This window comes from Carex rostrata, chromosome 7, assembly GCF_964058835.1.
Source record: "Carex rostrata chromosome 7, lpCarRost1.2, whole genome shotgun sequence".
Taxonomy (NCBI): domain Eukaryota; kingdom Viridiplantae; phylum Streptophyta; class Magnoliopsida; order Poales; family Cyperaceae; genus Carex; species Carex rostrata.
In genome coordinates, this window is record NC_135924.1 from 12,151,724 (window position 1) to 12,179,633 (window position 27,910).

General features: G+C 34.1%; 2 protein-coding genes and 1 long non-coding RNA gene across 3 annotated transcripts; 1 reads left to right on the plus strand and 2 right to left on the minus strand.

The window, feature by feature from the left end:
• Positions 1-203: 203 nt before the first annotated feature.
• Positions 204-4,065, minus strand: LOC144557158 (uncharacterized). Its single transcript, XM_078305687.1, has 2 exons — positions 1,449-4,065; positions 204-470 (listed from the first exon to the last, which is right to left on the minus strand). The coding sequence occupies exons 1-2, from the start codon at positions 4,017-4,019 to the stop codon at positions 204-206; spliced, it is 2,838 nt and encodes a 945-aa protein (XP_078161813.1). The 5' UTR covers positions 4,020-4,065.
• Positions 4,066-8,810: 4,745 nt separating this feature from the next.
• Positions 8,811-16,460, minus strand: LOC144556979 (disease resistance protein RPP13-like). The gene is made up of 4 exons (XM_078305498.1): positions 15,761-16,460; positions 15,085-15,372; positions 14,140-14,634; positions 8,811-10,137 (listed from the first exon to the last, which is right to left on the minus strand). Exons 1-4 carry the CDS (start codon positions 16,378-16,380, stop codon positions 8,811-8,813), a joined length of 2,730 nt encoding a protein of 909 aa, XP_078161624.1. The 5' UTR covers positions 16,381-16,460.
• Positions 16,461-20,027: 3,567 nt separating this feature from the next.
• On the plus strand, positions 20,028-20,750 carry LOC144557309 (uncharacterized). Its single transcript, XR_013512602.1, has 2 exons — positions 20,028-20,164; positions 20,476-20,750. It is a non-coding gene; the product is annotated as an uncharacterized LOC144557309 (long non-coding RNA).
• The last annotated feature ends 7,160 nt before the right edge of the window (positions 20,751-27,910 follow it).

Genomic DNA, 27,910 nt, shown 5'->3' on the forward strand with positions numbered 1-27,910 from the left:
TCCACTGATCTGTTAACTTTCTACACGGATCTTTTAACTTTCTACACGGATATTTATTAAAACGTCCGTGTGCAAATATTTATTAATTTAAAATTCTTAGAAGACGAAACGGCTCTTCCGACTATATAAAACTAGTTCGATCAAGATAATTTTCTTTGCAAGTAGAAATGGCCGAAGACTCTCCGGCCAGCAGTGCTCACCCATCAAATGTGTCGTGGCCATGGCTTTCCGGCTACGTCCCGCCCGAAGAGGTTGATGTTAATTTCGAACTCCCCCCCGGTTTCGAAGTCCCTCCCGGCTATCTCAGGCCTCCTCCCAACTACAGGAGGACATGGCCGTGGCCGCCTTAAAGGGTGCCATGCCGAAGTCCAAGGGGGCACCCACCACCAAAGCCGTACATAAGGAGGGGCGATCGCTGGATCAGGCCAAAGAGCCCCTGGATTAGGAGGAGGCCGGGGTCGCGCCAGGGCCTTTATGAAGGCTTGTTTTATTAATTTAGCTAGCTTTTTTTGTTTTCTTCTTCTGTATTTTGTTTAATCAGTTTTTTGGTGTTATATGATGTATTAGCCAGGATCCTTTTTGATGTAATATATTTTGTTTAATTTAATCAACATTTTGTTTTCTATAAATTTTTCTTTTTTGTTAAATAAATGATGCTATCTAAATAATTAATAATGTTAAAATGTTATAGATATACATTAACGTGTTTGGTTAAAGTGAAGAAAATAACAAATATTATTTACCAATGCATTTACACAATATGGACTTGTATGATCTTTGTATAATTTAGTGTAATTTGGAGATTTCGAAAATTTAGGGTTTTTGGTATGCTTATTTTGGAAATTCTCTGTTCTGGAATTGATCTGATAACAAATGGCTGGCAAAACTGGAGGCTAGCCAAAAAAAGAAATTTTTTTTAAAAAAACAGTAGTTCAATTATACACGGACATTTTAAAATTTATCCGTGTAGAAAGGGGTTTCCACAATTTAAAAAGAAAAAAAGAAAATTAATACATTAAATTATACATTAAAAAAATATTACAAATTAACAGAGCTACACGGATATTTAGATAAATAACCGTGTAGAAATATAATTGTACACGGTTTTTTATGTAATAATCCGTGAAGCTCGGTTGTGAATATCGTTTATAAAAAAATCTGCCATTTACACAATATTGGTAAATATGTAAACTGAAAAAAAACACTACATATAAACAATGATACGATCGAAATCATAATATTGAACAACAGATCATACAAAACAGTATTAAGATCTTATGGTTTGACTCTTCATTCGGCTATTCATCTCTGAAAAATTATAAAAGAAATAAAATTATAAATTGTTTTTTTTTTCTGGAATATAAATATGAAATTGTTCACGTTTAAACGAAATAAATATTATACCTTGGTTTTTTTTTTCCTTTTCTCTTTTTTTCCACTGTTTGAACAGTTTCCCATAGTCCTTCACTGTGGTCACATCTCATGTAATTTGCTTCGTCTTGTTCTTCAGTAGTTGTTGCTATCTCAGCTTGCACATCGGCACAAAATGGAGGTATCTCATCGAACTGGTCGTACTCTTCTTCGTCGATTACGTTTTCTATCCCAACAATCCTTCTTTTTCCGGGTAAGATGATGCTCCACCTAGCATCACTCGGGTCAGTGACATAAAAGACTTGGGTTGCTTGCTTGGCGAGTATGAACGGATCATCAACGTACCCAACTTTGTTGAAATCTACCACTGTGAACCCGTCGTTATCAACTTTAACACCACGGTCTTCGACCCATTGACACCGAAACAAGGGAATGCTGAGGTGAGCATTGTAAACGAGCTCCCAAATTTCTTCAATAACACCGTAATATGACTTTGATGCCATTACAGGCCGGGCATCCCCTGATCTACTGAATTCTTGAGACGTCGCCACCAACGTCACCCCACTATTTTGCATGGTGCTCTTATCACTTTGTAATTTAGTGTAAAATGTATATCCGTTAATCTCGTACCCTTGGAATGTTCTAACAACCATTCGGGGTCCTTGGCCCAGTAATCTAACCGTTTCACTTACGGGCGACATTTCAGAGTGTGACTTCACTCTTTCTTTCAGCCATCCTATGAAACAACGGTTATGCTCGTCAATAATCCACTTCTGACTTCTCGTGTAGTTCTGTTGTCGAAGGATTGCCATGTGCTCATCTATATAGGGAGTGACATCTGCCATGTGCTGTACTACAATAAAATGTGCCTTTAACAGTTCATCTCTATCAGCAACTATGGCTTTCAACCCAATAGTCCCTACTCCTTGGAGCCTTCCCTCGTATCGAGATTTTGGAACGCCAATAGGACCAACACCGGTCATGTAGTTGGTGCAAAACTCAATCACCTCTTCCGTGGAATATCCTTCTACGATGCTACCTTCGGGCCGATGTCGGTTCCGTACGTAACTTTTCAAAATACCCATGAATCTCTCGAATGGATACATATACCGCAGGAACACGGGGCCACAAATCTTAATTTCCCTCACAATGTGAACAACAAGGTGAACCATAACATCGAAAAAAGATGGCGGAAAATACATCTCGAGATGGCAAAGAGTAACTACGACCTCCTTTTGCAGAGCGTCCAATTTTAGCGGGTCTATCACTTTGGAGTTAATTGCATTGAAGAAAAAACAAAGCTTCGTGATGGCTTGTCGAACGGGCTTTGGTAAAATTCCCCGGATTGCAACAGGAATCATATGTGTCATTAAAACATGACAGTCGTGGGATTTCGGACCAATCAATTTTAGGTCCTTCATCGACACAAGTTTCTTAATATTCGAGGAATACCCTGATGGGACTTTAATACTATGAAGGCATTTACAGAAGCTTGTTTTCTCGGTCTTCGACATTGTGCACATTGCGGGAGGTAGGTATGCCTTTTGCTTCCCTTTATCCTGCGGTGCAAGCTTGGGTCGTATTTTCAGTTCCACCATGTCTTTTCGAGCATTGATACCGTCTTTAGTCTTCCCCGGAATATTCAACAATGTGCCGATCAGACTGTCGCAGACATTTTTCTCAATATGCATGACATCTAGGCAGTGTCTCACTTCTAAATATTCCCAGTACGGTAGCTCCCAAAATATGGACTTCTTTTTCCAAATATTTTTCGGAGGTGCTTTGGCACATTTTCCGAAAACAACTTTAAGATTTTTAACAAGCAGGAAGACACCCTTCCCGTCTAACGGACGACGTGCCACTCCAAGCTCTGTGTTCCCGTTGAATTCTTTCTTCTTCTTACGGTATGGGTGATTAATAGGAAGAAACCTACGGTGCCCCATGAAAACATTCTTTTTACAATTTTTCAACCTCAGCACCTGCGTGTCATCTTCACAGATAGGGCACGCTTTTGCTCCTTTAGTACTATAGCCCGATAAATTTCCGTACGCGGGGAAATCATTTATGGTGCAAAATACCATGTCCCGCAGCTCAAATTGCTCTTTGCCGTACGCATCCCACACCCGGACGCCATCCCTCCACAATTTTTGGAGGTTCTCAATTAACGGTGCGAGATATACATCTATGTCATTTCCGGGTTGTCTGGGTCCTTGGATTAGTAATGACATCATTATATACCTGCGTTTCATGCACAACCAAGGAGGAAGATTGTAGATGCATATAAGAACTGGCCAAGTACTGTGCCGACTGCTCATGCTTCCAAACGGACTCATTCCGTCTGTGCTCAACCCTAGCCTAAGGTTTCTTGATTCGCCACCAAATTCTGTGAAATCTCTATCAATGTTTCTCCACTGAGGAGAATCAGCTGGGTGTCTTAGTTTACCGTCCCTTTTGCGCTCGTCTTCATGCCAACGCAATAATTTCGCATCTTTGGAATTTGCAAATAACCGTTTGAATCTCGGTATTATCGGAAAATACCACACCGACTTAGCCGGAGCCCGACCCTTGTTTCCTTCATCGTTACCATCGTCAGTGTCCTGGTTCTTACGTCTGTACCGTGAAACACCGCATTTAGGACAAACATGCATGGCCTTGTACTCTCAACGGTACAATACACAGTCATTCGGACATGCATGTATTTTTTCGACCTTCAAGCCCATTGGACAGATCAACTTCTTCGCCTGATATATTGTACAGGGTAACTCGTTGTTATCTGGGAGCATATCTCATAAGAGCTCTAATAAGGACGTGAAACTCTTGTCACTCCAACCATTGTCTGCTTTTAAGTTCAACAATTTCAACACAGCTGACAGTTTTGAAAATTTGGTACACCCGGGATATAACGGCCTTTTCGATTCATTAGACATATACTGAAATTTTTTATAATTTTTATCACTAATTTCATCTTCCACATCATGTAACATGTCTTCTAGATTTTCAATAAAATCGTATTCGGCATTTTCGTCAATATTCACACAATCATCCTCGTTGTAATTAAGTTCAAGTAGATTATCAAAATTTTCGACATTCTCAAAATCATCGTTGGAATGAAGCTCAAAATTATCAACAACTTCTACATTAATATCAACATTGTCTTCCAAAACAAAATTTCTATTGGTAGCACTGCATTCCCCAATTTTCTCACCATGCATAAACCAACACGTATATCTATTCTGAAATCCCCGACAAATCAAATGAGCTCTAATTTCTTCCAAGTCCCCAAATCTTTTAAAATTGCTACAATCTCTACAAGGACACAAGATGTCGTTATCCTTTGTCTTCACTCTATAACTCTCGGCACATTTTATGAACTCATCAACGCGAGCCAAATATTCTGCACTATCACGTCGCAATTCATACATCCAACTTCGATCCATCTGTAAATTAAATTAAAATAATGATTCCAATTAGTCATGGTGGTCGAGCAACATATATATATACATTGTTACAAATTCTTGGCTTACAAACGGGCCGGTTTACAATCGTAACCCACTCCTTGAATATTATGCCTCATATGTGAACACATTAATTAGCGGGATCTAATTAGTGTTTAAGAAAAATTCGACAGCATTTCCCCTTAACTCCCCAAGTATGCGTAAACCACATACTCGTAGGAGCAATAAGGAGAAATGCTGTAGAATTTTTCTCAAACAATAATTAAATCCCGCTAATTAATGTGTTCACATCCTAAATGAGACACAATATTCAAAGAGCAGTCCCAAGCGGGGGACTATCCAAAATTAATCCCTATTAGATTAATTTTGAACGGGCATGGACCTAAAAGCATCAATAGGTCGGTTATTGGACCACAATACACTAATTAGTTATTTACATTACCTAAACAGATCAAGCATGCATGCATTAATAAATAACTGACCTAAATAATTAAGCAATAGTAAGTACCAGAAAATTAGCGAGAGAAAAAAGGAAGACTAACCTAGCAGGATAGAGTGGAGAAATGCAAATTAACTTCAAAGAGCTCAGCTCCGGTCTGCGCAGAAATCAGACAAATTCAATACAGAGAGAGAGAGAGAGAGAGAGAGTATTAATTGATCAAAACGGCGCTGGAAGCCTGCTTGAAAAAGCTTTTTGTAACCCTAAACCTTTCTACACGGACATTTAGCTATAAATGTGGGTAGAAAGTTGAGAGAGCTACACCGACTTTTATATAAACAGCCGTGTAGAATTGTTTTTCACACTATTAATTAAAACGGAAAACCTCTTTTTATTATATCTACACAGCGCTTTATTAAACGTCCGTGTAGAATATGTTGTGTGACTTTCTTCCGATTTCGCATCCTCTGAGATATCTCATATTTTGTGTGACTTTTTTGGAAAATCTTAACCGTTCAAAGACGTTCTGCACAATTCGCAAAGCTCAAAACAATACTGGCCCCCGGGCTATCCCCGAATACAAACCAGACACGTAGGTCACGCAAATATGAGATATCTCAGGGGATCCACACTCTTCTCAGGGGACACGTAGGTCACGCAAATTCTTTTCTATACAATTTTTATATAATTTGCTTAGATGAAATTATTACGAATATGATTTTTTTTAAAAATCGCAGGTCAAAATTTTAATAAAAAAAATATTAATATGTTATGTTTTACATTATAGACATGTCATTTCTATTTATATTACTGTTTTATTTTATTTTCATTAATTTCAATACCGAAAAATCTTATAATCTTGTGTTATAGAGATTCTTTTTTAAAAATATATGATGTGTCCTCTCAGTTAACTCCCTACTTAAAATTGGATTTTGCTCCTGACAAATCCGTGTTTGTCTTTCAAGAAGTGAATACATAATTCAAATAATTGCATATACATTTATTTTATAAAAAAAATTCGCATCTGAAGAAAGTGATCAAAATAATATTTCAATCCCGTTGCAACGCCCTTTATACAAAAATTACAAATTCCTATTGAGCATTAATTACAAAAGTTAAATCCATATAAACTAAAAAATTCTTTTAAGGACTGGAAGCACGGAAATATGAAGAACACTCAGAATCGGATAGAGAGTCGGACGAAGTGTCGGACGAGATCGTCCGACACTTCATCGACTCCCTATCCGGCTCTGGTCCATCATCCGACTCTTCATCCGGCTATGAAATTATCCTCCAAAAACACTTTAGCGCAACTCTTCGTCTGACTCTTCAGGGCGGGTGAAAATACATATTTTAATAAAGAAATAGCTAGCTAAAACCAAAAAGTTGGATGGACCTAGCTTCAAAAAAAAGGAAAAGAGATGGACGAAGAACCTTCAGAGTCGGACTAAGAGTCGTCCGACTCTTCATCCGCTCTGAAGGTCCTTCATCTCACCTCTTCCCCTTTTTTTGAAAATCTTCATCCGACTATTTATTCGATCAGCTCTTTCTTTATTAAAATATGATTTTCATCCGCCTCCGAAAGTCCGAAGTGATCAGATGGGTTCTTTTCTTTTGGAGGATGAAGATACATGTTTTAATAAAAAAAGAGCTAGGTGAAAATAAAGAGATGGATGAAGGATCGTCGGAAAAAAAGGGAAGAGATGGATGAAGAACCTTCGGAGTCAGAAGAAGAGTCGTCCGACTCTTCATTCGACTCTTCATCCGCTCTGAAGGTCCTTCATCTCACCTCTTCCTTTTTTTCGAAGATCTTCATCCAACTCTTTATTTAATCAGCTCTTTCTTTATTAAAACATGATTTTCATCCACCTCTGAAATTATCAGATCATAGAGAGAGAGAGAGAGTTGATCAAATCGGCGCTGGAAGGAGAAGGCCTTTTATATAACCAACTTGGTGATGGAAAAGGCGCGCCCTTTACCAAAACCCTAAAATAACCTTTATACACGGCTTTTTTTAATAAACGTCCGTGTAGCTCTCTAACAGCTTTCCACACTATTAATTAAACAAAACACCGTGTATAATTGACACCTTTCTACACGGCTTTTTATGAAACGGCCGTGTAGCTCTCACAAGCTTTCTACACTTTAATTTAAACAAACATCCGTGTACAATGCCTACCTTTCCTCACGGTTCTTTAATTAAATATCCGTGTAGCTCTCTCAAGGCTTTCTACACTGTTATTTAAATAATAATCCGTGTACATTTCCTAATAAACGTCCGTGTAGCTCTCTCATGGCTTTCTACACTGATTCTTTAGTAAACATCCGTGTAGAGATCCCACACATATTTCGGGCTTCCAAAAAATTAGAATTTCTCCACGGTTTTTAGGTAAATTTATCGAATCCGTGTATAATGTGCAGTGTACAATGACCATTTCTGTAGTAGTGATTTTTATTAATTGCACGTACCGGGGGGGGGGGGATACAGACTCTGATTTTCTACGTGCTTGTAGATAGAACAATATAGATCAAATCTAATCTTTTATTATGTTAATTTGTGTTCTTGAAATTTTTCTACTGAGAATTTAACAAGGAAAAATGATCAAGAATGGAAAACTTGAATCCCCATCAAATAATGAATAAGTGAAGCATTAAACTAGTGTTGTAAATAACAGTATGTGGTCGTCGGACAGACAGGGTATCGCCAAGCGATTAATCAGGAATAATCGACCAATTAGTCGGGAAAATTTATAACGGTTTAGCATATGTATTCGTACATTGCAACAAAGATATATTATAAGAGAAAAAAATATATTTTCATAAAAAAAAAACTAATAAAATAATAATTATTCAATAATATTTATTAATAATATTAAAATAGAGTGGTTCTAAATTTAAATTATAAATAAAAAGTCTAGTATAATATAATTTAATAAAAAATAACGTCTTAATAGTAATTATATTATACATCTCGTATTTATCAGAGGGAAAACAAATTAAAATTCGCGTGTCAGTGTAAAGGCTATTATTTAGTGGGCCCGGACTGAAATAATTTTATGTATGTGTTTGACAATATATGTAGTTAAAGATAGATTTAAGTGAAGATATAAAAAAAATTAATGATTTGATCATTTAAGTTTTTTTTAATGTTATGAATTTTTTTTATATAATATAAATTGATAAGTATTTAATTAAATGATCATAAAATTCTCAGTTAGTAAATAGTTGACCCCATAAGAAAACAAAAAAATTATTTAATTAATTTATATATGTTTAGTATGATGGAATGGGGTAGTTATTATTTAGCAGTAATTTTTTTATTGCACGAAAAACAAAAAAAATAACGTGTGAACGTAAAAAATTGAGGGAAAAGAACGTAAAAAAGTAGCATATATCGACAGGTCAGGTACATAGTCAAATATATGTTTCTAACTGTGTGAAGAAAAATTACTAATACTGAAATAAAAGTAAAAATTAAAAGAACTTATGGAACATGTCGTATCAATTGAAGCAGTACATAACACCAAAAATTATACAAGTTCAAATTATAAAGGAAATTCTCGAAATTCTACAGAGGGAATATGTTTTATTTTCCATTGGTCTTCTCCTTCCAGCCTTGATTCGAACTCATCCAAACAATTTATAGTTAACTCTTGAAGGTTGACCAAATATTGCAAGTCAGGAACTATATTCATCCACCAGCACCAGCACCGCAGTTGGTTGAGCATGGGCATAGCACCCTCCTCTATTTTCCATTCCTCCAAATCTACCACACCAAGTCTCAATTGTTGCAAGCGACCAAAACCTCCCCTGGAGCAGATCATTTGTTTTCCATCAACTGCTTCCATGGATGCACGACCTATATGGAGTACCCTGAGGTTTGGCAACTTCTCTAGTTGGGGCATCGGGTCTTCCTCTAAGGCAAACAACCTATCATATTCTCCATTAAGTGATAGCTTAACGAGATGTGGTGGGAACAGGGTACAATCACCAACTTCTTTCCTGGGCCATTTGCCATTCACTAGGCTGAATGAGTGCAAATTGTTGTGGTTTCTGAAGGCAGAGATGCAATTTGCAAATGTCATTTGCCTGGTGTGGGTCATTTTTAAATGCAGAGAACCCAAATGATTTAGGTTGCTTAACAACATGATCAATGGTTCCCCTGCAACATCCTCAGGTATAACAATCCCCAACTTACGAATATTGGGAAAGTTAGGCAGCTCTGCAACCCAGTCTTGCCTGGCTCTCACTTCTTTTAAGGTCAGTAAACTTTGCAAGTCTGCTGCTGATGGTGGTCCCTCTGGAGCTGCTTGACAACTCCAACAGGTGGTGAAATTGACATGTCTCAACTGTTTGTTACCCCAAAAGGACTGAGGAAACTTTTGTGCCCAGACGTGACATTTACAAAACAATGCACACACCGTTTGAAGATGCTTCATATAAGTTAAAGGAGATCTTTTAAAAAACCTATAAGGGGGATGCTCGCAGCAATACCAAGACAAATAAACTTCACATTGAAACGCGAAGTACTTCAAGCCCTTCAACTTCAAATAGTTTGTCGCATGTAAAGGTTTGTTTGACGCTTTGCTAATGTGTAAAACTCGTAGCGCTCTAAATCTATTGAAATTTGGTTCATCTGCGAAACTTATCAAAGAGCGAAGGTTTGTGGAAGCTTGTTCTATCATCTTATTACCGTGAAGTGCAGCACGACGTGCACTTGTTCTACAACTCGAGTTGGTGTCATTCTTCGAGATCACCGTCAGAAAATTATCCTCCTTGGCCTTTTGAATAGCTAGGTCCCGTAGGAGATCATGGGTATGACAATACTTGATTTTACTTACGCAGGATCTCCTTGAGACTTGCACCATGCACCTGTAATTAGTTACCACAAAAGTTGAATTTAATTGGACCATTCATTTAATTAAATCCTAATTGCAGAAATTAAATTGAACTTATGCAGCGAATAATTCTGTTAATATTAGTTCTTTCTTTTATTGTTAATAATAATAGTCTTTATAGACCATAATTATTTATTGACACACTTTTCGTTAGTGATAATTCTTAAGAATCATATTCGATCGTTACATGATTCGGAAATTGCAATAAGACATTTTCATTTAAATTATACCTTCGCTAAGTTTTTGAAAATTTAATTTTGTAATTTAATTCAAGGTACAATAAGATTCATCATCTTTGGAAAGAAATCGAGTAATATTGGGCCTAAAAAAAATGATGTTAAATAAAGAGCAATAAAAGCAGTGTTACGTTGTAATGTTGTAAATTTTGTAGTTTAGAATATATATTAAAAAATTAAATAATTATTACCTTGTAAGTTATATTTTATTTAAAGGTTATAAATTTATTTTTAAACATCAACAGTTTAAAAGATTTCATTGATGGAAAAGAAGAATGAAATTACTAGTAAATATTTACTAATTGGATTCTTTGTAATAAAAATAAATTTTGGGTTATCGGAAAAAAACTCCTAGAGACTTCGGTGAAAAATAGCCATGAAATAAGCTAATACAATCTACGAAAGGATAAAAATAGCCATTAAACTCCCAAGATTACTTCCTATTTTGGTATTTAATTGATTTTAAATTTCAATGGTTTGCTTTAAAGGGGAATTGAAATCTGATTTCTAAATGGATATTCCATATTAAGTAACTAAAAAGAAAAATTAGAACTCGCCGCTGTACAGAGAAAAATAAAAAAAATACTAATTGAAGTATGACATAATAGTAAAGATTTGACTTATGTCAAAACAAGAAAATAAGTTTGAATTTACTATGTTATAAATTAATTGTAACGTTTGATATACTTTAAAAAAAGGGTCGGAATCTCAAAGAATTATTAGAACTGGGATAGGAAGATTACAAGAAAAATAAACGAATCACAAAAACTAATTGAAAAATAAAGCAATTTTAAATTGAATTAAACTTCTGGAACTTAGAAAATTAAAAAAAGTTTGAAAATATTAAAACAAAATTAAAGAAATAGAAATCATTAGTAATATGGGGAAATCTTGTTTAAGAGCGACAAGCTCGTCGGAGATTATTGTGAGAGCGGTAATTTAAAATTTTAATTTGGTTAAAAGAATTTGATTTGAGACCTTATGATTATTGTGATTAATTGCAAAATGAAAGGGATTTAATCATTTCACAATGTGTTTACATCTTTTCTTGGTGATATCGGATTACACTCTATATTTTCAAAATTCTAACAGTCGATCCAAACAGTTCAACATGGTGAATATATTAAAATGTGCTTACAAATCAAATTTTACATTTTTTTTAATTGTTTTACTATTTATTAAGATAGGTACAAAAATTAAATGGTCTGAAAACAACGATTTTGTAAAATACTTAATAAATAGTAAAACAAATTGAAAAAAAATGTAAAATTTGATCTACAATCACATTTTAATATATCCATCATGTTGAACGGTTTGGATCGATTATTTCAAGTTTAAAAACTTTGAAAATTTAAAATGTAAAGTGTAATTCGGTGTCATCAAAAAATAGTGTAAGTGGATCCCTCCTCATATATATATATATAGAGAGAGAGAGTGTTGGGCTACGATGCTATGCGTATATAGCTAGTGTCGTTCTGTGCCATACGTTTTTTAACCATCTGATAAGCTTTTAGATCAGTGCAAGAAAAAGTCCCTCCGTTAGTTTTTTTTTTTAAATTGGAAGTCCCTCTGTTAGTACTTTTTCCTCAAATTAAAAACAGAAAAAGAAAAACAGAGAGACCAGTCCCTCACCGCCAGCTACTCGGCACCCCGCTCTCAAGTCCCCTTGTGCCCCTCACTTCCTGTCCGTCGATTTCATCCCTCACCGCTATCGCTCGCCCCACCCTACTAGCCGCTCTTTTCCCTCTAGACAGATCCCTAACTTGTACCAACGACTCCAAAAAGACTTGTTCAGAAAAATTTGAGAGATATATATAGAATCAGATAGAGAAATGAGTTCTTGCCTGATCCAAGAAGATCAAGATAAATCTTGATTCAAGTATAGTGACGATAGCTTTAGAACAAATGAGAGATCGTGATCAGAGACTTTTCATTATTTTTCTTCTATTTCATAGAACTTGTTGATTCAAACCAAGAGAGAATGCTAACGGAGAGTCCGTAGTACACTTTTTTAATGTTTTATGTCTCAATTAGACCCATCCAGAGATCTAGTTTTGCACGAATCTCAAAGTCAATCTGACAGTTGAAAAGTCTTAGCACAACACGACACTATATATGCATAGCACTGTAGCCTAACTCTCTCTCTCTCTATAGAGAGAGAAGAGTTAAAATGCACTCTCCCTTTTGTGCTTCTAGCGTGCACCCTCTTCTCAGATCTTCATTTTCAAAGTTTAAATAGTCGATTCAAATCTTCCAACGTATTCTTCATATTAAAATGTGTTTGGAGATCAAATTTTACATTTTTTGGAAAAAATTTACTATTTTTCAGAATTTTTGAAAATCAACACTTTTCTGAATTTTTTTATTATTGTTTAGTTTAATCAAAAATTATGAAAAAATAGTAAAAATTTCAAAAAATATAAAATTTGGTTTCCAAGCACATTTTAATATGAAGAACACGTTGGAAGGTTCGAATCAACTATTTGAACTTTGAAAATGAAAATATGAGGTGAGGGTGAACGTTAGGAGCACAAAAAGATGGTGCATTTTAACCCTCCTCATATATATATATATAGAGAGAGAGAGAGAGAGGTGGTCTACGGTACATTGCAATATATAACCTTCCTTGTACATTGCATTATAAATCACTCTATTCAAAGTTCAAATAACCGATTCAAACCATTCATCTTGTTGTTCATATTAATGTGTTTGGAGACCAAATTTTACATTTTTTTGGAATTTTTTTTACTATTTTTTTAGATTTATTGAAAATTGCTATTTTTTATGGTCCAGATTTGTCTGAAAACAACGATTTTCAATAAATCTAAAAACATAGTAAAAAATTTCCATAAAAACATATTAATATGGACAATAAGATGAGCAGTTTGGATCAGTTATTTGGACTTTGAATCACGTAATTTATAGTGCAATGTACCATAACCCATCTCTCTCTCTCTCTCTCTCTCTATATATATATATATATATAGAGAGAGAGAGAGAGAGAGATTGACTAATATGCTTTCGGTAACACTTCGGCCGAAGTACTACCGGTCCAAATTTCAAATTTCAAAATTTAAAAAGTCGATCTGAACCGTTCATCTTGTTCTCCATATTAATATGTGCTTGGAGACCAAATTTTATATTTTTCTGAATTTTTTTACTATATATTAAGTCACTTTGAAAATCGCTGATCCAATGGTGGCTTAACAAAACAGTGCTACCGTTGGATCAGCGATTTTCAAAGTGGCTTAATAAATAGTAAAAAAATTGAGAAAAATGTAAAATTTGGTCTCCAAGCACATATTAATATGGAGAACAAGATGAACGGTTCAGATCGACTTTTTGGATTTTGAAATTTTAAATTTGGACCGGTAGCACTTCGGCCCATATGCTACCGAAAGCATATTAGTCAATCTCTCTCTATATATGTATATATCGAATTTTTATTTGATATTACTGTGATTAACTAACTCGTGAATTTATTGATATGCTTTTCAAAGCATTATTATAAATAAGAGGATACTGTAATTGCATGTTACTTTGGTTGCCAAATTTATAATTTACCAAAAGTAATATAGAGATAGACATGAAAATTGTTGGGCAAAATTGCATTTTCAATATCATAATGTGAATTTGATGCTTAGAATAAAAAAACTATCCATGTCTATTAAAAAGAAACTGGAAAGACTATATGTACTTGCAGTTGACAAGATAATTTAATGATAATAAATATAAAGTACCTTTCCACAAGTTCCTCCAAATAGCTTTCAGCAATGTCCTCCAATGATTTTATCCCCTCTTGTCGTATAAATCCTTCTGCAATCCATAATTGAATCAGAGTTGTTGCTTTCATTTGATAGTCCTCAGGAAAAACACCAAAATACATGAAGCAAGGTTTGAGAGCAATTGGTAGATCCTCATAACTGGTGGATATAACACCCGTGAAGATGCTACCATCAGTCTGCCAATCCATTTTTTGCATCACCTCATCCCATGTAATGTGATCGGGATTTTTTCTTGATAAGATTCCGCCAACAACTACCAATGCTAGAGGCCATCCATTACATTTTTTGGTAAATTGAGTTACTATGGGAAGTACTCCATTGGGGCATTCTTTGGCAAAACGATTAGGAAAAACCTTCTTCAGCAATAGATGTTTGCTTTCATCTTCATTTAAGGGCTCTATCTTGTGTGGGATAGATATAATGTCGGCCTCTTCAGCGAGGTTAATGAACCTGATATTAATCAATACACAAATCAGAAGAAGCATATTTTATGAGAAGGAATCACTTGGCAATGGTTATTTTGACAATCTTAACAATAGTTAATTCTTTTTTATAAAAATGATGCCAAATTGAAAATTTTAAAGATAAATTTATAGATATATTAATTAAGGGACATATAGATAGTCTAACAACCATATTTTATGTAATTCATATTATTGTTTGAAAATACATCGATCAAGGGCCGTTAATTTCATACCATGACATTTTAAGTTATTTGATTTATGGTAGAACATACATCAAATCTTATCATATTTATATGTATTATAGGTGGATAATATAGATCATGTCATTCTTATTGGATTTCAAATTTAAGATTGTCAATATAAAGAATTGTTAAATCTTCCCTTGAGTAATTAATGTAACACTATTTTTTTTACAATAAAAGAAATGCAAACAAACCTGGTAGTAATTAATACTCGACTTCCATTATTAGCATTAGGAAGAGCAGCTTGAAGTTGGGTCCAAATATTATTGCTTGACCATAAATCATCCAATACAACCAGATATTTTCTCTCTCTCAAGGAATTGTTAAGCTCTGTAAGGAAATAATCTTCTCTCTTATTCTGCCTCTCCGAGTCATCTACCTTTCGAATCTTCTCTAGCATTGTCATCAAAATATCAATTAGCTTGTATTGTTGTGAAATAGTTAACCACATGGAAATGCCAAAGTGACGTTTAACTTCATCACTGTAAAATGCATCAAATAAATTAATTAGATGATTTGTATACAACATACTTATACATACAAGTTGGAAATAAACACAAATTAAGATTTTACCAAACTACAAAGCTTTCAACACTGATAGTTAAATAATTAAATTTATTGTTTTACAATAGTTATAATTATTGAATTGTGTAATATTAAAAAAAAAGAGCATGTTAGAAGTAATATCACACATTTAATTTGCGACGATTTGTCCCTCCCTATACAATTATTTTTATAGTAAACAACCATTTTAGTTTATAACATTATTCTCTTCAGGGGAAAAGTTACCAAATTAAAAATTAAACTATTTATCATATGACACACATGTTTTAAAACAATGAATTTGCTATGTTATTCAGCAGTAGTTACCTTTTGTACACCTTTTTTGCAAGTGTAGTTTTTCCTGATCCACCGGCCCCAACAATTGAGATCACAGCTCGCCTTGTATCTTTTGGATCAATGAGTTGGTTGACAATTGTTTTCTTTTCTTTGTCGAAGCCGACAACCTCCATTTCATCTATGTCAGGATTAAAGAACGGCCTTATAGGCTGCTCGACAGAGGCCCCACTACTAGTTTCTTCAAGATCTAATCCGTACTTTTCTTTGTTATCTTTGATTTCACTGAGCCTCTTCTGTATCTTGTCGATCTCACTACCAACTTTGTGTTCGGAAATTAGTTTCATGGGCATCTTGCCTATCATTTTGAGTTTGTTGCAAAGGCCTTCCCGTCTACCTCCTCCAACCTCAACCAAAAACTTCTCCAATACATCTTCAATTAAATACCCAGCCTCTTGAATCTCATTCACCCATGTTTTTACCCTTTCATTTTTATGGCATTTTGCATCTGCTTCTTTCAAGAAAGACTGGATCCAAGTGAGGTCGCGTTGAACCCGCTCGACCTTGTCACGTACCCCATAGAGAAAGAATGCTTCCTCAACAACCGCATCACCCAGCTTGCCAAGAACAAGTTTCACGATAATCTCAGCCATCTTTTTAATTTGTAAAAAAGGTTACTGAGTAGTGAACGATATTGTGGGCTTTTAAGAATGACAATAGATGAGAATGAAAGAATGAAAGAAAGATGTGCTGTTTTAAGAGGAAATACGTTCCGAGAGAATAAGAAATTACATAAATCTTATCACGGGTGCGGATAAAAAATGTGCGAATATTTTGTTTCTAATTTTATATATTATTAAGAAGTTAGGCGAAAAGTTATTGTCCCAATCACACCTGCTGCCAGTCGAATTCATGTCACCCAAGGTAACAGAATATTTCCTTTTGGATTTAGACGTTCGATCAGAATCTGATCGGGCCAGATTGGTCTGAGTTCCGATCGGACGGTTTAAACCTAAACAGAAATATTTTGTTACCTCAGTGGAAATGGATTCCAGCAACTTGCAGACGAGTAAACGACCAGTCTACGGGTTGCCAATAAAAAAAAAAAAAAAAAAGAGTAAACGACCAGATCTGCCCATCCCAATGTTGGTGCAGAACAAAGTTTCCAGTAAACCACCTTAACATACGCTCCCTTCCTATACAGGAACACGTGTTACTCCTGCAAACGCTCTATTATTGTGTTGCCTGTTCGTAACCAAACTCCAGTCCATAGAGAACTGAATTCAATGATTCACACGAGATACAAAACAATTAGAACCGACATTTTTATTTTTACGTATTTTTTAATATATTTTAATAAAAATAATCAGCATTTTCAAAAAAATTTAAACATATCCAAGTAGCAGAATTTTACCTATTTTCTTATATATTTTAATAAAAATAATTAAGATTTTGAAATTTTTTAAAAATATCCATGTCGCAAGAAAATCCTACGACTTGAAATTTTTTTTTTATTAGGACTTGGAATTAAGGCCCAAGTTGCAGGAAAATCCTGCAACTTGGGATTGTTTTTTTTGCACTATATTTTCTTGAATTTAAAAAAATATTATTATCTCATAAGGGACATATATTAAATAATTATAGATAATTTTAATGATCTTTGAATAATAAATGATGTAGATCATATCCAACGGTTTTATTTTGACTTTTAAGTTTTATATTTTAGATTATTAAAGTTTTTAGAAATAGAGGCATAGTGGAAGCACAAAAAATGGAGGCATTTGAACCCTCCTCATATATATATATATATATATATAGCAAAACTAGGGTGTGATGTGTTCACCAAGAGAGATTGGTGAGCACATCTCCAAATGACTATCGGATTGATTCCGAACTACAGATCTAAACCGTTGAAATTCAAGTACTTTGTGAGTGATGCATGTACATAAAATATTTTAAAGTTTTGAATTCATTAAGTACATGGTCAAGCGGTCAAAACAATGATGAAAAATTAATACATAAAACATTAAAAAAAACAATTTATAAAATATTCATTGTTTTGACCTCTTGACCATGTGCTAAATGAATTCGAAACTTAAATTTTTTTGCATGTACGTACATGCATCACTCACGAAGTACATGGACTTCAACGGTTTAGATTCGTAGTTCGGAGTCAATCCGATAGTCATTTGGAGGTGTGCTAACCAACTCCTCTTGGTGAGCACATCACACCCTAGTTTCTCTCTCTCTCTCTCTCTCTTTATATATATATATATATATATATATATATATATATATATATATATATATATATAATAGGCGTATTGTATCCTGGATATTTGAAAATTGACGTATTGCTATATCCGTATCGTATCCGATACGACACTCGTACCTGTATCTATGCAACATAGTAGAGAAGTGATCTATGTTAGATAAAGAATCAATATTTCATGCATTAGTGTTTTCAATACATTAAAAAAAGTATCAACTTTTACAAATACCTAAAACAAACCTCCACATGCTATGAATGCTATTTTTTAGTTACACACTATAAACATAAGGAAGCAACGCATGCTTAATTGCAACACGCCATGATCTTGATTAACTGAATTTGAATTCACATTAGAGTTTTTAACAAAAACATCACTTGTCACAAGTTTTATTGAAATGTATATCTTTAAAGAGGAGGGTTCAAATGCCTCAATCTCTCTCCATCATTTTCAAAGTTCAAACAGTCGATCCGAACTGCTCAATCTAACCTCCATACTAAAATGTGTTTGGAGACCAAATTTTATATTTTTAGGAATTTTTTTACTATATTTTTAGATAGGTACAAAATCAGTAAATCTGAACCATCTAAAAACAGTATTTTTGTACCTATCTAAAAAAATAGTAAAAAAATTCCTAAAAATATAAAATTTGGTCTCCTGTTGAATAATAATCTTAGATGTAAGGGTTAATATGCAAAATGTACAAATAACTTAGAAAGTCTACTGTAGAGAAAAGGTAGATAAATTCCAACGGTCATATTGATCTTGTAACATATATATAGCCATTGTAACAGTAAAAAATATACAACTTTTCAAATTACAAAATCTCTTCTGTCTCCTCAGTTTTGCATCTCTAAAAATAACATGGTATCAGAGCACTAAGATCTCTGACTACAAAACTCATAAAACAACAACAAAATCAGCAAAGGGCAAATGGCTCAAGAAGGGCAACACGAGGCTACCAACCATTCCTCCAAGCTCACAAATGCGTTGCTTAACGGCAAAAATTACCTTACATGGGCAAAGGCTGCAGCGAGAGCACTCAGCGGCCGAGAGATGCGTGAATACATCACGGGAGACAACAAAGTGCCCGATATTGCAAATCCGCTTTCGCTGACCCAAGCGGAGAAAAAAGAAATGAAAAAATGGAGAACCCAAAATGACAAAATCATAACATGGCTCACGAATTCAATGGAACCGTCCATTGCTGAGCTATTTCTCCTTCCCGACACGGCTTTTGAGCTATGGCAAGCCGTGAAAGATATGTACGGGCAAGAAAACAATTATTCCCGTATATATCAACTCAAATTAGAAATTCAACAAGAAAAGCAAGGCACGAGAAAACATGTAGAGTACCTTGGTACTCTTCAAAAGAAAAAAGATGAGCTTCGATTGTACCGGCCGGCAACCACCGACTTGGCAATAATAAAAAAACGAGAAGAAGAAGATGATATATTTGAGTACCTTGCGGGATTAAACCCGAGCTATGAGGCCGTAAGGGCTCAGATTATGAACACCATTCCTCTTCCCTCTTACTCCCAAATCAAGAACATGATTCAACAGGAAGAGAGCCGAAGAGAGGCCATGGGTGGTCCACAACAGACAATCGAAGAGCAACACGAAACTCATGCCTTTGCAGCAGCAAAAAAATCTAATTTCCCTAAATTCGGCCAAAACCCTAGATCTCAAATTCACTCAAATCAAAATGAAATAAAGAGATGTACGGGGTGTAAGAAGGAGGGGCACACTCATGAGAACTGCTGGTTTCTTCATCCCCATTTGAAACCAAAACATTGGAAAAATCAGAGCTCAATTGGAGGAGGAAGAGGAGATCGGAACGAAGGCAGGGAATTAAGAAATGAGGGGCGTGTGTATTTCGCTGAACCCAAGTCCTCCGCTGAACCATATAATCTAATAACCCTTGAACCAAATCCGAACAGTGGAATTAACGTGGCAGCAAAAAGAAACGGGCCTGGAGCAAATTTTCTTAATGGGCCTGGAGCAATTAACCACTCTGGCGCAACAATTAACAACTCTGGCGCAGGATTTTTCGCTGGCGGGTCAGAACCAAGCCGAAACGGGTCAGAGGCAGCAGCAGATCAATTGCAGTCACTAATCCAGCAGATGTCTGTGCTGCTGACTCAACAAAACCAGTCTAAATTTTCTGGTATATCTTCATACTCAAAAAATTTAAATTTGTTAGATAAAATAATTATTGATAGTGGTGCTACAGACCATATGTTTGGAAATCAAGGACTTCTAAAAAATTTAGAAATGACCAAAAGTGACAAATTTGTCTTAGTAGCGAACGGTATGAAGGCTAAAATAAATGGTATAGGTGAAACTATATTTTGTAACAAAAAATTATTTAATGTGTTATATTTAGATACTTTTCCGATAAACTTACTTTCGGTTCAAAAATTAACACAAGAATTAAATTGCGACGTGATTTTTTCTTGTAAAAATGTTGTATTTCAGGACCGGGAAACCGGGATGAAGATTGGTGAAGGGTTTCTTGAAAACGGACACTACTTTTTGAACCCAAAAAATTATTTTTGTGCTTCCGCTAAATCCATTGATATTGGACTTTGGCATAGAAGATTTGGGCATCCTTCCGACAAGATTTTAAATTATATTTTTGATTGTAAAAATTTAAATTATGCCAATTGTGAAGTTTGTAAATTGGCAAAACAAACAAAACTTCCTTTTTCTCATTCCAATAGCAAAAGTAAAGCTATGTTTGATTTAATTCATTCGGATGTATGGGGACCGGCCCCAATTGAATCATACAATGGATTTAAATATTTTGTTATTTTTATCGATGATTTTTCAAGAACCACTTGGTTATATTTACTCAAATCAAAAAGTGAAGTGTTTAGTAGCTTCAAAGAATTTTTTTGTCTTATAGAAAATCAATTTAATGCAAAATTAAAAATATTTCGGTCGGATAATGGAACGGAATTTGTGAACAAAAATTTTGAAACATTTTTTAAAGAAAAAGGAATTATACACCAAACCACTTGTGTTAATACACCCGAGCAAAACGGAGTGTCGGAACGAAAAAATAGACATTTGTTAGAAATGACAAGAACATTGATGTTTCAAAATAATGTTCCTAAAATATATTGGTCGGATGCCATACTTTGTGCTACACATCTAATTAATAGATTACCAAGTTCAAGATTAGAAAACAAAATTCCGTTAGAAATCCTTTATCAACAAAAAATTACCTTTGATCATTTAAAAATATTTGGATGTACAAGTTTTGTACATATTAAAAGGGAAGATAAGCTAGATTTTGTATCAACAAAAACTATTTTCTTAGGATATTCACCATTTAAAAAGGGGTACAAATGTTATGATCCTATTAATAAAAAACTATTTATTTCTAGAAATGTTGTATTTTTCGAAAATGAGCCATATTTTAAAAAAATAGGAGAAATTCAAGAGCCTAATCAAATCCAAATTGAAAGAATGAATTCGGTAATACCCTACATTGCGCAAAATAATTTAGAAGAAAATGAAATAAGTGATGTTGAAGAAGAAATTGATGATAATAATGATGATATAAATGAGACCGAAGTAGAGAATAATTCGGGACTTAGACGAACAACTAGAGTATCACAACCGTCAACTAGACTTAGAGACTATGTTACTTATACCGTCCAATACCCCATACAAAATTTTGTTTCATATGAAAAAATTTTGCCTTCATACCAAGCTTTTCTTACCACCATAGAAAAAGAAATAGAACCAAAAAATTACCAAGAGGCCATTCAAAAACCGTCTTGGAATAAAGCAATGAAAGAAGAGCTAAAAGCTCTAGAAAAAAATGAAACATGGGTAATTGTTCCATTACCAAAAAATAAAAAACCCGTTGGATGCAAATGGGTTTACAAAATTAAATATAATTGTAATGGTACCATAGAACGGTATAAGGCAAGGTTAGTAGCCAAAGGATTTACACAAACATATGGGATAGATTACAAAGAAACTTTTGCACCGGTTGCAAAAATGAATACCGTTAGGGTTTTATTTTCCATTGCCGTAAACAATGGGTGGAATTTATACCAAATGGATGTAAAAAATGCATTTCTTCAAGGAACACTTGAGGAAGAAGTTTATATGACTCTTCCACCGGGTCATGTAAAGGAAAAAAATGCTAACCTTGTTTGTAGGTTAAAAAAATCAATTTATGGACTTAAGCAATCTCCAAGGGCATGGTATGGCAAATTATCTCAATATTTAATTTCTTGCAATTTTAAAATTAGCAATGCCGATCACTCATTATTTACCAAAAGTGAAGGAAACAATATAACACTTGTCTTAGTATACGTAGATGATTTAATAATTACTGGAAACAATTTAGAAGCAATTAGAAAAATCAAACTCCAATTAAAAGAAAAATTTGACATTAAAGATTTAGGATATTTAAAATATTTTCTAGGAATAGAAGTAGCATTTTCAAACAAGGGTCTATTAATTTCACAAAGAAAATATACCTTGGATTTATTAAAAGAAACCGGTAAATTAGGTTGTAAACCGGCCTCTACACCAATAGATAATAAATATAAATTAAATACCGAGGATGGTGAACCCTTAGAAAATATAAACCAATTTCAAAGACTTGTAGGAAAATTAATTTACCTCACGGTAACCCGTCCGGATATTTCTTTTTCCGTAAGTCAAATTAGTAAATTTATGCATTCACCAAGAACACCACATTTAGAGGCCATAAATAGAATTTTAAGATATTTAAAAGGAAATCCCGGAAAGGGCATATGGATGAAAAATAATAATTCTAATGCAATATGTGGCTACTCCGATGCAGATTGGGCCGGTAGCTTTGATAGAAAATCCACCACCGGCTTTTGCACATTTGTAGGCGGAAATTTAGTCACATGGAAAAGCAAGAAACAAAATGTCGTGGCACGATCAAGTGCGGAAGCGGAGTATCGAGCCATGGCATCAACCGCAAGCGAATTGATTTGGCTCAAGCAATTGCTCAAAGACATGGGAATCAATGTTGATCAACCCATGAAAATGTATTGTGACAATAACTCCGCACGTCACATTGCTCAAAATCCCGTATTTCACGAACGGACCAAACACATCGAAGTGGATTGTCATTTTATTAGAGAAAAGGTCCAAGCCAAGGAAATAGAAACACCATTTGTGCGAAGTGAAAACCAACTAGCGGACGTGTTCACAAAAGGATTAGATCCGAAGCCGTTTGAAGAAATTACAAGCAAGTTAGGATTATTCGATATTTATAATCCTAGCTTGAGGGGGGTGTTGAATAATAATCTTAGATGTAAGGGTTAATATGCAAAATGTACAAATAACTTAGAAAGTCTACTGTAGAGAAAAGGTAGATAAATTCCAACGGTCATATTGATCTTGTAACATATATATAGCCATTGTAACAGTAAAAAATATACAACTTTTCAAATTACAAAATCTCTTCTGTCTCCTCAGTTTTGCATCTCTAAAAATAACATCTCCAAACATATTTTAGTATGGAGGTTAGGTTGAGCGGTTCGGATCGACTGTTTGAACTTTGAAAATGATGAAGAGAGATGAAGACATGATGGAGACACAAAAACATGGAGGCATTTGAACCCTCCTCATCTTTAAATCAATGGAAGATTTATTCTTCATCGAGTGCAGTCTAGTTGTTACAAGCTCGGCCCAGAAAAAATTATCTAAATTAGAATACTGAATGCATTTAGGAAATTTTAATATTTCACAATTACATTTTTCTATGAAAATCATGTTTAACTGTTTGAATTTTTAAGAAAAAGATATAAATTCATAACAAGAGTTGATCCATAATATGGATGTTACCATAGCCCTACTCTTCAGATATTATCGTGGACGTATTTAACAGAAAGGTATTTTAAAATGAAGCAATTAGTATGATTTATTTGACAAATAAAATAAAAGAAAAAAAAATGGAAGTTTCAGCCTTGTTTCATAATCGTCCAATTTTTTCTGCCCCACACATTCATTCGGAACAGTGAAAAAAGCTGGACGCGCTTGTATTAATTGTGAGCACCTGTGGAACCCGTGACGCATTGTCTGCTGGAAATTATCATAAACTTAAGTTTGAATTCTCTGCATTAACTCGCATATTGTGTTTATAATATCAACCTTCCGCTTAGAATTCGAATCAATCCGACTCACGTCTGTAATATATATTTTTTAATATTCGTGATAATATGGATTGAATGGTTTAGATTCGTTGTGCAGAAACTCATAATTTAAGTTACAGCATCCAATAGAAATTTCATAAATTTTGGGGTTTTGGGGCCATGTGGAGTGTCAGTCAGAGTTATTTCATGTCTGCATCTTTTTGACTTTCAAATAAAAATGGTGAACCATTATTTTTCCTTTTGCATAGAACAGTCTAGAATGACTTGGGAATTTTTAAAAATAATATTTTACGAAATGCATTCATAAAATGCTAAATTTTTAAAAACAAAGATATATTATTAATTGTTAACATTTATTTAAAAGATAAATGTTCTGATTCCCGAACCATTATATCTGAGCATGTCCCTCGAGTAGTTTAATAGAAAAAAACCTTCTAATATTATTTAAATTTCATTTTCAACACTAATATTCAAATATTTAAAGCTATGTTTATAACATTTTAAAATATTACTCACAAACATATAAATCTTTGTTTAAAATATTTTCTTTTCCTTAGTTTGCGTCTTTCACTGTTGCAGGATTAAGTATTCTTTTGCATTGGCATGCATGTCTTATAATTCCAGAGTCAGATAATCGAGAGCATGTTCCAATTTTAACTATTGAACATGGTACTTGTAAATGCCTATTCCGACCACTTGACATAACAATACTTGATCTGTCATTTATTTCAATTGCGAGATCAATTTTTTTCGTATAATTAAAATAAAGCTCTTTTATTTTATTCCTTTGATTATATATTTTGGAGACGGATAAAACATCGATCCCACTTGCATGTATTGCTTGGGTAAATCTGGATGCATGAGAATAGTATTATTTCAAAATAATGTTGTTATTTTCATTTTAGAATGCAATTTATAAGTGCATATTTTTACTCTATATTAGAGCTTCGGGTTAGTGTTATTCTAAATGTGCATGATAGATTGATAAGGGATTCATTAGTTTGCCTGATATATACTTATATGATGTAACTGTTTTAGTCTCGGACATGAAATACAACGGGTTGTTTTTTTAGTAGTAGACAAAAAGACAGCAATTGATTGTGTTTGTGATGTTAATTAACTGAATTCTGAAGCCATATCATAATATTTTATTGCTATAATTTGTTCTTTATTTGTTTCCTGGATGACAAGGTTTTACTTTTGCTAAGCATAATCTGCTAACTTTTTTTTTTGGTCAAATTACTAAATTAGGATCCATTGGTTATAAAACTGATTCTTGTTTTTACTTCAATTGTGATATGATTCATGAGTATGAATGGCAGCTAACACTTAATATAATAAGGGAGAGTAGCTTGACTGGCTATTAAGTATTAACATTACTAAATTTAATGTCCTTTTTAAGCAATAAATTATATGCATTATGTAAGGTGTGCTTAGGAAAAGGGCAAACATTGGAGCAAGATGAGATTCTGGTAGGGAGATGATTATGAAATTTCACAATTTTAATTGCAGGTTAAATGTTTCCAGCAGCTCCAATATGGTACAGTAAGCTGAAAATTTCTTAGATGATCCCTCAATATCAAATTGAGACCTGAAAAGGAATCTCCAGAAAGGGATCATGAGTTTGCATGTACTGGAGCATGTCCTTTTGTTTTGTTTGAGCTTGGTTCCGTTTGAACTTTTCTTTTGAGGATAGAAGATAAATGTTAAGTTTTTATGGAGATTAAGTATATGGTATTTTTTATAGGGAAGTTCATAATTTAAAAAGTTTATACGGGTAGAGTGTGAATTGGTCACTGAACTTTCCTTTGAACTCTTGTTTGAGCTGTGTCCGTTTGAACTTTCCTTTTTTATATGGTATTTTTTTGAAAATTTTCCTCAAAAAAAAGGAAACAGCTTATATGTATGATGTGATGGAATTCCTATTTTCTCTTTCCTATCTCTCTTTTGTAATAAAAAGTTTACAAAATGTCAAATTTACCCTGATTCTTTCTCCTCGTTGTTCTCTCTCCATTACGGAACCTTAATCCGTCGAATTTCCTTTTGTCTAAATTTCGTGGCCTTTTGTTATTGTAAGAAATTTGTTTCTGCTCGCTGAAAACTTGCTCTACTATCTGTGTAAGGAAATAAATCTGCTGTGATTCTGTGGGAATAGCAGGAACCTGCGATTCCAAATCTAGCCTTTAAATTTTTTATATTTGAATCTCAAAGCAAATGATTTTTCTTGCACGAAACTCAAAGAAAATTGAATGGATGGATTTGGAATCGCTGGTTCCTGCTATTCCCACATAATAAGGTTTGAAAATCCCTCGATTTGAAAATTTTGGATAATTCAAAATCAATAAATTTGTTCCTATCTAAAAAATAGTAGAAAAAATAAAAATAAAAAATAAAAAATTTGGTCTGAAAGTACAATCCCATACAAAGAATTTGTTAAATCAAAAGGCTACATCAGAAAGCCACTCAGACGCATCTACATTTCTTCACAGAGACCTACATCACCGACCTGACTTGGAGCATCGCATTATGATGTATCTTGTGATGGCGTAGCGTTGTATTGTCGTTCAACTCTTGTTCAGAAAAGAAGAGTTTGAGTGGACCATCTTGTGGGAGACCAATGATGTGCTTTAGGATAGATATGGTGTACCATCTCTGCACCTCAATTTCTATGAATGGACCTTGAAATAATTCCACAGTAATATGCAGAGTTCTAATTCGCCGGGTAGCCATCTGAAGCATAGCATTGTTGTGTACACCACATGATGCAAGTGTTTGGTCATCGTGAAGTATTTTATGGGAAAATAAGAGACTAATTTCTTGATAAGAAGATATCCCCATTTTATCATGTATCATAGCCTTTATCTTTGATACGGTGTCTGAGGTTTTCACATTCAGTGAAACTGAATTTGAATTATTGAGGCTCTGGATTGAAATTGTAATATCATCTTTGACATACAAGTCGATGCATGAGTCTGCATGTATATTATAGTAGTCTAGGGTTTCGGTGCCTTTGAGGTGGATGCGACAAAAAAACAACTTTTGCTTGCTCGATGCAATCCCCTCGAGTTCTTGAACCTTGGTTTTGATTGCATCAATTGTATCAGTGTTTGTTACATTGATGGCTATAGTTTTTGTCTTCTTCACAAAGTTCTACAGAATGAAAAGATTATTCATAATCTCAGAAAATTTAAAAACAAGTTGAGGTATATATGCTGTTTCTTGGTTGTGGTTTCTTCCAAGTTCAGTTTGGATAAAAATATAAACTGCCAATAAACATAGTTTCAGAGTGAAAATAATGGTAACATATTAATTCTACATTCAGTGAAAATAATGAATAAGTGAAGCACTAAACTAATAATGCAAGGACAAGAACAGGTAAATAGATAATAGAAGCTCAAAATAGGAAAAAAGAAAGACAAACCTTCTTTGACAGATCGCCAGACTCCATTCTCTGGCCCTGGTCGGCTATAGTTTTTGTCATCTTCACAAAGATCTACATAATGAAAAAATTATTCATAATCTCAGAAAATTGAAACACAAGTTGAGGTTTACATGTTGTTCCTTGGTGGTGGTTTCTTACAAGTTTAGTTTGGATAAAAATATACAATACCAATAAGCATAGTTTCAGAGTGAAAAATCTGCTAACATATTAATTCTACAGCCAATGGTATATAGGATGAGCAATGCTTCAGTAGTATGTATTGAGATGCTATTCATGGTTTGATAAAAAAGATCTCTAAGTAATTGCTGGACTAGTT

Excerpts from the sequence above, each read along its gene's own strand:
- LOC144557158 (XM_078305687.1), bottom strand. The coding sequence starts at position 4,019 with ATGCATGTTTGTCCTAAATGCGGTGTTTCACGGTACAGACGTAAGAAC. Across the intron at positions 471-1,448 it reads GTGAAGGACTATGGGAAACT|GCCCTGGCGCGACCCCGGCC; the intron begins GTTCAAACAGTG and ends GCCTTCATAAAG.
- LOC144556979 (XM_078305498.1), bottom strand. The coding sequence starts at position 16,380 with ATGGCTGAGATTATCGTGAAACTTGTTCTTGGCAAGCTGGGTGATGCG. Across the intron at positions 15,373-15,760 it reads GCAAAAAAGGTGTACAAAAG|TGATGAAGTTAAACGTCACT; the intron begins GTAACTACTGCT and ends TGCATTTTACAG. Across the intron at positions 14,635-15,084 it reads CGAGTATTAATTACTACCAG|GTTCATTAACCTCGCTGAAG; the intron begins GTTTGTTTGCAT and ends GATTAATATCAG.